At 49.0% G+C, this 12164-nt stretch overlaps 1 protein-coding gene across 1 annotated transcript; it reads left to right on the top strand.

Moving 5' to 3' along the window:
- Window positions 1–6186: 6186 nt before the first annotated feature.
- LOC143926759 (translation initiation factor eIF2B subunit gamma-like) lies at window positions 6187–8894 on the top strand (the record flags this gene model as incomplete). The annotated part of the gene is given in 2 exon segments (XM_077450808.1): window positions 6187–6307; window positions 8745–8894. A coding segment is annotated over 1 exon segment (149 nt), but the record flags the coding sequence as incomplete, so codon positions are not given.
- Window positions 8895–12164: the final 3270 nt, after the last annotated feature.

Genomic DNA, 12164 nt, shown 5'->3' with positions numbered 1-12164 from the left:
GCTCCTCTGTACAGAGACTGATGTGACTGTGGGGGGGGAGGGGACATTAGAGTGTAAGCTCCTCTGTACAGAGACTGATGTGACTGTGGGGGGAGGGGACATTAGAGTGTAAGCTCCTCTGGTACAGAGACTGATGTGACTGTGGGGGGAGGGGACATTAGAGTGTAAGCTCCTCTGTACAGAGACTGATGTGACTGTGGGGGGAGGGGACATTAGAGTGTAAGCTCCTCTGTACAGAGACTGATGTGACTGTGGGGGGAGGGGACATTAGAGTGTAAGCTCCTCTGTACAGAGACTGATGTGACTGTGGGGGGGCATTAGAGTGTAAGCTCCTCTGTACAGAGACTGATGTGACTGTGGGGGGAGGGGACATTAGAGTGTAAGCTCCTCTGTACAGAGACTGATGTGACTGTGGGGGGAGGGGACATTAGAGTGTAAGCTCCTCTGTACAGAGACTGATGTGACTGTGGGGGGAGGGGACATTAGAGTGTAAGCTCCTCTGTACAGAGACTGATGTGACTGGCTTAGTGATCTCTGTACAGCACTGCGGTATATGTTGGTGCTATAGATATAAAATACAGTCACATGGGGGGGTCCCGTCTCCCCGGCGGCTCTCAGTGGTGATGACATCCCGGGGGGGGGGGGGGGGGGTCCTGCGAAGATCCATTTATCAGAAGAAGATACACAGATCTGACCACCCAGAGCGCGGTGCGCACATGTGGGGCGCGCTGTGTAAATACGCACACAATTATCCGTACAATTATACGGTATAAGGTACACAAATCCATCTGCGTCTCCGGACACATAAACACGCCGCACACACAATCTACAAACATATACAAACACACACCGGCCCGGCCTGGGTGGTCCCGGACACCCCCCTCTGTGGCCCTTCCCGGCAGCTGGCAGAGATTAACCCCAACCGTGCCGGGACACTGCAATGGGGGGGGGGGGGAGAGACTCACACGGATGACGTCCCATAACACATTGGGGGAGATTTACTAACACTGGAGCACTCAGAATCTGGGGCAGCTCTGCATGGGAGCCAATCAGCTTCCAGGTTTTGTTGTGAAAGCTTCATTGAAGAAGCTGTAGTGAGAAGCTGATTGGCTCCCATGCAGAGCTGCCCCAGATTCTGACTGCCCCCCCCCCCCGTAGAGATACGGATCTCACTGATATTATGGGGCACAAATGTTGTTTTTATACACAAGCGCCTGTGACACGCATACTGTGTATATATATATGTATGTATAGGAATGTGTCTGGGGGGCTTTACATATTTTATATTTTTGATATTTTTTTTTTTTTTTTTTTTTTTTAGGTAAAAAAAATTTGTGATCGCTGTCACATACGACACGTATATCACACGGGACGGGGCCTCCTGTCACATACGACACGTATATCACACGGGACGGGGCCTCCTGTCACATACGACACGTATATCACACGGGACGGGGCCTCCTGTCACATACGACACGTATATCACACGGGACGGGGCCTCCTGTCACATACGACACGTATATCACACGGGACGGGGCCTCCTGTCACATACGACACGTATATCACACGGGACGGGGCTTCCTGTCACATACGACACGTATATCACACGGGGCGGGGCCTCCTGTCACATACGACACGTATATCACACGGGACGGGGCTTCCTGTCACATACGACACGTATATCACACGGGACGGGGCCTCCTGTCACATACGACACGTATATCACACGGGACGGGGCCTCCTGTCACATACGACACGTATATCACACGGGACGGGGCCTCCTGTCACATACGACACGTATATCACACGGGACGGGGCCTCCTGTCACATACGACACGTATATCACACGGGACGGGGCTTCCTGTCACATACGACACGTATATCACACGGGGCGGGGCCTCCTGTCACATACGACACGTATATCACACGGGACGGGGCTTCCTGTCACATACGACACGTATATCACACGGGACGGGGCCTCCTGTCACATACGACACGTATATCACACGGGGCGGGGCTTGCTGTCACATACGACACGTATATCACACGGGACGGGGCTTCCTGTCACATACGACACGTATATCACACGGGACGGGGCTTCCTGTCACATACGACACGTATATCACACGGGACGGGGCCTCCTGTCACATACGACACGTATATCACACGGGACGGGGCCTCCTGTCACATACGACACGTATATCACACGGGACGGGGCTTCCTGTCACATACGACACGTATATCACACGGGATGGGGCTTCCTGTCACATACGACACGTATATCACACGGGACGGGGCCTCCTGTCACATACGACACGTATATCACACGGGACGGGGCCTCCTGTCACATACGACACGTATATCACACGGGACGGGGCTTCCTGTCACATACGACACGTATATCACACGGGACGGGGCTTCCTGTCACATACGACACGTATATCACACGGGACGGGGCCTCCTGTCACATACGACACGTATATCACACGGGACGGGGCTTCCTGTCACATACGACACGTATATCACACGGGACGGGGCTTCCTGTCACATACGACACGTATATCACACGGGACGGGGCCTCCTGTCACATACGACACGTATATCACACGGGACGGGGCCTCCTGTCACATACGACACGTATATCACACGGGACGGGGCTTCCTGTCACATACGACACGTATATCACACGGGACAAGATCTCCAAAATATAAATGGGGTAAAAGCAAATCTATCGCATGAAGGATCCATAACACACTGACATGGAGAAAAATATCCTGAAGGCTAAGAAGAGAGCCACAGTGTGGGCTGTAGGATGAGGGGTCTGTATATATAGGATGGGGGGGTCTGTATATAGAGGATAAGGGGGGTCTGTATATAGAGGATGAGGGGGGGTCTGTATATATAGGATGGGGGGGTCTGTATATAGAGGATGAGGGGGGTCTGTATATATAGGATGGGGGGGTCTGTATATAGAGGATGAGGGGGGGTCCGTATATATATGATTAGGGGTCTATATATATAGGATGTGTGGTCTGTATACATAGGATGAGGGGTCTGTATATATAGGATGGGGGGTCCGTATATATAGGATGAGGGATCTGTATATATAGTGAGGGGGGTCTGTATATATAGGATGAGGGGGGGTCTGTATATATAGGATGAGGGGGGTCTGTATATAGAGGATGGGGGTCCGTATATATAGGATTAGGGGTCTATATATATAGGATGGGTGGTCTGTATACATAGGATGAGGGATCTGTATATAGAGGATGGGGGTCCGTATATATAGTATGAGGGATCTGTATATATGGGATGAGGGGGGTCTGTATATATGGGATGAGGGGGGTCTGTGTATATAGGATGAGGGGGGTCTGTATATATGGGGGGGCACGTATGTATATAGGATGAGGGGTCTGTATATATAGGATGGGGGGTCTGTATATATAGGATGAGGGATCTGTATATATAGTGAGGGGGGTCTGTATATAGAGGATGAGGGGGGGTCTGTATATATAGGATGAGGGGGGTCTGTATATAGAGGATGGGGGTCCGTATATATAGGATTAGGGGTCTATATATATAGGATGGGTGGTCTGTATACATAGGATGAGGGATCTGTATATAGAGGATGGGGGTCCGTATTTATAGGATGAGGGGTCTGTATATATGGGATGAGGGGGGTCTGTATACATAGGATGAGGGGTCTGTATATATAGGATGAGGGATCTGTATATATAGTGAGGGGGGTCTGTATATAGAGGATGAGGGGGGTCTGTATATAGAGGATGGGGGTCCGTATATATAGGATTAGGGGTCTATATATATAGGATGGGTGGTCTGTATACATAGGATGAGGGATCTGTATATAGAGGATGGGGGTCCGTATTTATAGGATGAGGGGGGTCTATATATGGGATGAGGGGGGTCTGTATATATGGGATGAGGGGGGTCTGTATATATGGGATGAGGGGGGTCTGTATATATGGGGGGGCACGTATGTATATAGGATGGGGGGTCTGTATATATAGGATGGAGGGTCCATATATATGGGGGGTCTGTATATATAGGATGGGGGGGCACGTATAAAAGATGGGAGAGGGTGGGACCAAATATAGTCTGAAGAGGAAGGGGGTCTGTAGATAGGATTGGGGATATAAATACAGAGTGGGGGAAGGGGTCTGTAGATAGGATCTCTGAGGTGAAGGAGGTCCTTCTACAGAATGGGGGGATCATATATATATATATAGGATGAGGTGGGGGAGGGTCTGTATAAGTGGTGGGAAAATAACGATAGTCTCCCCTGCAGATGGTGGAAGTTTTGCCCACTTACATAGAAATGAAGGGTCTGTGATTTTTATCAGAGGTGTATTTTATATGATGGAGACAGAAGACCAACCAAAATCCAGAGAAATCACACAATACAAATGTTATAAATGGAGTTCAGTGAGTAAAATAAGTATTTGATCCCCTTAGTGGTCGGTGGAGAAACCCTCGTTGGTGATCACAGAGGTCAGACGTCTCTTGGAGTTGGCCTCCAGGTTCGCACATCTCAGGAGGGATTTTCTCTTCTCTAAATCCTGAGGGTCTCTTGGTGACGGAGAGTCTCGGCTCCTCCATACATTTCCTATGGGAAGATGAAGGTCTGGAGACCGATCACCACCTGCAGGAACCGTCTGACCTCTGTGATCACCAACGAGGGTTTCTCCACCGACTACTAAGGGGATCAAATACTTATTTTACTCCATTTATAACATTTGTATTGTGTGTTTTCTGGATTTTGGTTGATATTCTGTCTCCATCATATAAACTACACCTCTGATAACAATGACAGACCCTTCATTTCTATGTAAATGGGTAAATGTACACAATCTGCAGGGGAGACGATGGTTTGGGGGACCTCCCTGAGCTGTGGAGGAGGAAGGAGTCGTATTCTTCATGTCCTCCGCACTCCCTCATCCATCATCTGATTAGATGAAGTGTTTTTTCCTTATAGTAGAATTGCGGGATAATAAATCTATGGGTCATGTGACTTCTCTCGGATTCTCGGCGAGATTTGTGTATTTCTCCAGATCTGTGCCGTCACCCGGCGTGAGACTTCCTGTAATAAAGACCGCCCACTGCTGTCCTCCCTCCCTGTACAGGGGGGCTGGTCTTGTCTCCGCCCCCTCCTGTAGTTCTCTGCAGGCAGCCTATAGTGGGTGGAGCCTGCCGGGCCCCTCCCACAGCTCAGGGGCTATGTACAGCACAGTGGTGATGTCACTCCTTGTTTGATATCCGGGTTTATAAAGACATTTTATCCTCACAAAGTCTGATTTCTATCAGGAATAATCGGTCATAAATGATGATTTTTGTATCGGGAACTCAACTTTAACCCTTTCTATATATACTTCTCTGTATTGGATCCTCGGATCTTAAAGGGGCCCTTCACCCCAAAAAACGAAATGTTTGTATCCGATTCCCCTCCCCCTCCCACAATTGTATTGTATTTGTGTGCTGTAGTGCAGCGCTTCTTTCCTTTCTCCCCTAGGCAAGAATAATACTAATAATATATAGAAATAATTACAAATAACATTAATTACAATTAGATGCCAATATGAAAAATACTAATACAAGAAATAATAATAAATAAAGATGACATTAATAATATCAGTGATGATAATAGTTAAAAAAAAAAAAAAAAGAATACAGAGAAATAAATGCTACTCTGTTGCTACTAACAATAAAAGAAATCCTAATAGTGGTAATGATCAATAAATAAAGATACTTCTATTGCTAATAATGCTGAAAATAATATAAATCATAGAAATAACTACAATAATACAAATAATTCTGATGTAATAAGAAATAAGAACGGTGTAAAGCTCTGTGCAAACTGGTGGAGATATATGAATCCTATATAATAATAATAATAATAATAATAAGTACATTTTGTATAATAACAATGATGATTAATAAATAGAAATACTTTGGCTACTAATAATAAAAATATTAGTGGTGGAAATAACAATAAATACAATTATATTCTGATATGAAGAATAATAATACTAGAAATAACTTTAAATAAAAATGTCACTAATAATATTGATAATGATAAATAAATAACCTTCAGCTACTAATAATACCGGAAATAATAATAATAATAATAATAATAATGATGATCACACACAGCTGGCCCCGCCCCCTGCTGGAGGTCACGTGGTGCGGGGAGGCGGGTGGTCACGTGGTAGGGGGTGTGTCCTGCTCGGGGATCCGTACCGGAAGTGGCGGGAGATCGGAGCGGTGATCGGTCTCATACACACACAGACAGGTACAGCGAGGCTCCTCCCCCTCACACCGCCGTCCCGGGGGGGGGGGGGGTCATTATCCGGTGTGTCGCCATTGGCGCTCCGAGAACTACATCTCCCAGCATCCCCCGCGCCGGCTCCACAGACCCCGCCCACCAGCGTGTCAGTGCTAGTGAGATGATGGGGGGTCACCAAATGTACAGGAAACCTCCCCTCCCCCCATCTCACCCATTACCCCCCACCTCCACCACCCCCTCCTCCCCCATTACCCCCCACCTGCCCCCCTCCTCCATCACCCCCTCCTCCCCCATTACCCCCATCTCACCCATTACCCCCTCCTCTATTACCCCCCCTCCAGGGGTCGGAGCTCTGTCTCCATATCTGGGGGTCTCCTCCTCCCCTCCCCCTCTATAGGTCTCCCCTTCTTCATGCATGAGAGCGGGCAGACAACCCCCAACATTCCTCCCCGGAGAGAAGATCCCCCTCCCCGCTATATATATAGAGAGAGATACAATGTATACATCTTATATACAGTTGTGCTCATAAGTTTGCACACCCCTGGGGCAGAATTTCTGATTTCTTGGCCATTTTTCTGAGAATATGAATAATAACACAAAGGCTTTTCTCACTCGTGGTCAGTGATTGGCTGAAGTCATTTATTATCAATCATCTGTATTTACTCTTCTTATATCATAATCGCAACACAAACTCCCCAAATGACCCCGATCAAAAGTTTACATACCCCGGTTTGTAATACCGTGTATTGCCCCCTTGGAGTCTTCTGTGGTATTTGTGGACGAGGCTCTTCATCTTCTCAGATGTTCCTCTTGGTAAAAGTCCTCCAGTTCCTGGAAATTCTCGGTCTGTCTTCCATGAACGGCACGTTTGAGATCTCCCCAGAAGGGCCCAATGATATCGAGGTCAGGAGACTGAGATGACCAATCCAGAACCTTCACTTTATTCTGCTGTAGCCAATGACAGGAGGACTTGGTCTTGTGTTTGGATGATTGTCATGTTGGGATGTCCAAGTACCTCCCATGCGCAGCTTCCTGGCTGATGAATGAAATGTTCCTCCAGTATTTGATAACATTCTGCATTCATCTTTTCATCAATTCTGACCAAATTTCCTGTGTCTTTGTAGCTCTCACATCCCCAAAACATCAGCGACCCACCGCCGTGTTTCACAGTAGGGATGCTGGACCTTTCATCATAGGCCTTGTTGACTTTATGGTTGTGGCCAAAAAGCTCCATTTTGGTCTCATCACTCCGAATGACTTTGTGGCAGAAGGTTTGAGGCTTGTCTCTGTGCTGTTTGGTGTATTGTAAGTGGGATACTTTGTGACATTTGGGTAGTAATGGCTTCTCCTGGAGACTCGGCCATGCCGCCCATCTTTCTTCAAGTGCCTCCTTATTGTGCCTCTTGTAACATCCCCACCACATGTTTTCAGAGAGTCCTGTATCTCACCTGAAGTTATTTGTTTTCTTTGCATCCCAAACAATTTTCCTGGCAGTTGTGGCTGAAATTTTAGTTGGTCTACCTGACCGTGGTTTGGTTTCCCCAGAACCCCTCATTTCCCACTTCTTGATTAGAGTTTGAACACTGCTGATTGGATTCTCAATTCCTTGGATATCTTTTTATATCCCTTTCCTGTATAAAGTTCAACTACCTTTTCCCGCAGATCCTTTGACAATTATTCTGCTTTCCCCCCCCCATGACTCAGAATCCAGAGAGGTCAGTACAGCTCTGGATGGAAGATGGAAGGGTCTGTCAGGAGTCCAGAAACTCATTGACCTTTTATACACACTAATTACAATCAGATCACAGGTGACCTTTAATAGCCATTCAAACCCCTTTGTGTCACCTTGTGTGCATGTTATCAGGCCAAATCACCGGGGTGTGTAAACTTTTGATCAGGGGCATTTGGGGAGTTTCTGTTGCTCTTATGATATAAAAATAGTAAATACAGATGATTGATAATAAATGTCTTCAGCCAATCACTGCCCATGAGTGAGAGAAGATTTTGTGTTATCATTCATATTCTCTGAATCACAAATTCTGCCCCCGGGGTGTGTAAACTTATGAGCACAGCTGTATATAAGATGTATACATTGTATCTCTCTCTCTCTCTATATATATATATACACACATCACTGAAACTCAGGAGCCTGGGAGATGATTGGATAGAGAAATACTTTGTAAATGCCTGGAGATGATCCCCTCCCCCACCCCCGATCTGTTCATCTCCGATAATTATGAGATTCCATCTTCTATAATTGTAAAGTTATATGTTGTATTTACATCATTTATATCGGTCACATGATCACAGCCGAGGTCGATGAGGAAACGTCAATCATGAGTTGGCTTCATGATGAAGTAGCTCCACCCACTTTTACCGTGCTGCTCCAGCTCCTCCCCTTGCACTGGGTCTCATTGTGTCCCGCTCTCTTCTCCCCCCACAGGATGGCACTGGAACTGCAGGCGGTGGTGATGGCGGTGGGCGGCGGCTCGCGGATGAGTGACCTCACCAGTAGTATCCCGAAGGCCCTCCTCCCGGTGGGGAACAAACCTCTTCTGTGGTACCCGCTGAGCATGCTGGAGCGAGCCGGATTTGAGGGTGAGTAATGAAGAAGACCAATCACTGAGCCACCGTGCCCTGGAAACCCATGGACACACCCACCACTTATTATACTATAGGGCGGAGCCCATGGACACACCCGGCACCTGTAATACTATAGGGCAGAGCCCATGGACACACCCGGCACCTGTAATACTATAGGGGGAGCCCATGGACACCCCCGTCACCTGTAATACTATAGGTGGAGCCCATGGACACCCCCGTCACCTGTAATACTATAGGGGAGCCCATGGACACACCCGGAACCTGTAATACTATAGGGGAGCCCATGGACACACCCGGCACCTGTAATACTATAGGGCAGAGCCCATGGACACACCCGTAATACTATAGGGGGAGCCCATGGACACCCCCGTCACCTGTAATACTATAGGGGAGCCCATGGACACACCCGGCACCTGTAATACTATAGGGCAGAGCCCATGGACACACCCGGCACCTGTAATACTATAGGGGGAGCCCATGGACACCCCCGTCACCTGTAATACTATAGGGGAGCCCATGGACACACCCACCACTTATTATACTATAGGGCGGAGCCCATGGACACACCCGGCACCTGTAATACTATAGGGGGAGCCCATGGACACCCCCGTCACCTGTAATACTATAGGGGAGCCCATGGACACACCCGTCACCTGTAATACTATAGGGGAGCCCATGGACACACCCACCACTTATTATACTATAGGGCGGAGCCCATGGACACACCCGGCACCTGTAATACTATAGGGCAGAGCCCATGGACACACCCGTCACCCGTAATACTATAGGGGGAGCCCATGGACACACCCGTCACCTGTAATACTATAGGGGAGCCCATGGACACACCCGTCACCTGTAATACTATAGGGGGAGCCCATGGACACACCCGTCACCTGTAATACTATAGGGGAGCCTATGGACACACCCACCACTTATTATACTATAGGGCAGAGCCCATGGACACACCCGGCACCTGTAATACTATAGGGGAGCCCATGGACACACCCGGCACCTGTAATACTATAGGGCAGAGCCCATGGACACACCCGTCACCTGTAATACTATAGGGGAGCCCATGGACACCCCCGTCACCTGTAATACTATAGGGGAGCCCATGGACACACCCGGCACCTGTAATACTATAGGGCAGAGCCCATGGACACACCCGGCACCTGTAATACTATAGGGGGAGCCCATGGACACACCCGTCACCTGTAATACTATAGGGGAGCCCATGGACACACCCACCACTTATTATACTATAGGGCGGAGCCCATGGACACACCCGGCACCTGTAATACTATAGGGCAGAGCCCATGGACACACCCGTCACCTGTAATACTATAGGGGGAGCCCATGGACACACCCGTCACCTGTAATACTATAGGGGGAGCCCATGGACACACCCGTCACCTGTAATACTATAGGGGAGCCCATGGACACACCCGTCACCTGTAATACTATAGGGGGAGCCCATGGACACACCCGTCACCTGTAATACTATAGGGGGAGCCCATGGACACACCCGTCACCTGTAATACTATAGGGGGAGCCCATGGACACACCCGTCACCTGTAATACTATAGGGGAGCCCATGGACACACCCGTCACCTGTAATACTATAGGGGGAGCCCATGGACACACCCGTCACCTGTAATACTATAGGGGGAGCCCATGGACACACCCACCACTTATTATACTATAGGGCAGAGCCCATGGACACACCCGTCACCTGTAATACTATAGGGGAGCCCATGGACACACCCGTCACCTGTAATACTATAGGGCAGAGCCCATGGACACACCCGTCACCTGTAATACTATAGGTGGAGCCCATGGACACACCCGTCACCTGTAATACTATAGGGGGAGCCCATGGACACACCCGGCACCTGTAATACTATAGGGGGAGCCCATGGACACACCCGTCACCTGTAATACTATAGGGGGAGCCCATGGACACACCCGTCACCTGTAATACTATAGGGCAGAGCCCATGGACACACCCGGCACCTGTAATACTATAGGTGGAGCCCATGGACACACCCGGCACCTGTAATACTATAGGGCAGAGCCCATGGACACACCCGTCACCTGTAATACTATAGGGGAGCCCATGGACACACCCGTCACCTGTAATACTATAGGGGGAGCCCATGGACACACCCGGCACCTGTAATACTATAGGGCAGAGCCCATGGACACACCCGTCACCTGTAATACTATAGGGCAGAGCCCATGGACACACCCGGCACCTGTAATACTATAGGGGGAGCCCATGGACACACCCGTCACCTGTAATACTATAGGGGGAGCCCATGGACACACCCGTCACCTGTAATACTATAGGGCAGAGCCCATGGACACACCCGGCACCTGTAATACTATAGGGGGAGCCCATGGACACACCCGGCACCTGTAATACTATAGGTGGAGCCCATGGACACACCCGTCACCTGTAATACTATAGGGCAGAGCCCATGGACACACCCGGCACCTGTAATACTATAGGGGGAGCCCATGGACACACCCGGCACATGTAATACTATAGGGGAGCCCATGGACACACCCGTCACCTGTAATACTATAGGGGAACCCATGGACACACCCGTCACCTGTAATACTATAGGGGGAGCCCATGGACACACCCGGCACCTGTAATACTATAGGGGGAGCCCATGGACACACCCGGCACCTGTAATACTATAGGGGGAGCCCATGGACACACCCGGCACATGTAATGCAATACAGGACATGGCTGGGGATTAGATAATTCCACCTCTATTAATAATGATAATATGAAGAACACTCGGGCTCGGCTCACCTTTGTGCGGATCCGATGCGATGTGAAGCGGTGGGCGGATGCGGTGGGCGGCTGCGGTTGTAAAGCGTCCTGTGCGAATTTTTGGGGTGGTTCGGGTAAAAATTTGCACCTGAATCGCAGTTGTAGTGATGAAGAGAAACGCCGTCCGGCGCTGACGCCGCGTACGTGTGACATGTGACCGGAGCCCTGAACTAAATGATTATTAATAATATCAATTCTATTGTAATATGAATAATTCTTGGTGGGAATGAAATAAAAATATTTGTGCAGGAAGTGGAAGGAAATCCCCTCCCCCCAGGAAGGGAGGTTCAGAGAAGAGTCGTCTCCACGGAAACAGCGATCCTTCTTTCCACCCCAGGGGGAGGAAGTGAGGGGGAATCTCCTCATCGGGGACAGCAAAACAAAAACATTACAGGGGTGGTAACCCTTCCTTGT

The sequence above is a fragment of the Lithobates pipiens genome, unplaced genomic scaffold (genome assembly GCF_037356315.1).
Source record: "Lithobates pipiens isolate NorthernLeopardFrog02 unplaced genomic scaffold, aLitPip1_a1.2 Scaffold_23, whole genome shotgun sequence".
In the NCBI taxonomy this organism is placed as follows: Eukaryota; Metazoa; Chordata; class Amphibia; order Anura; family Ranidae; genus Lithobates; species Lithobates pipiens.
This window is presented reverse-complemented; position numbering and strand designations above follow the sequence as displayed.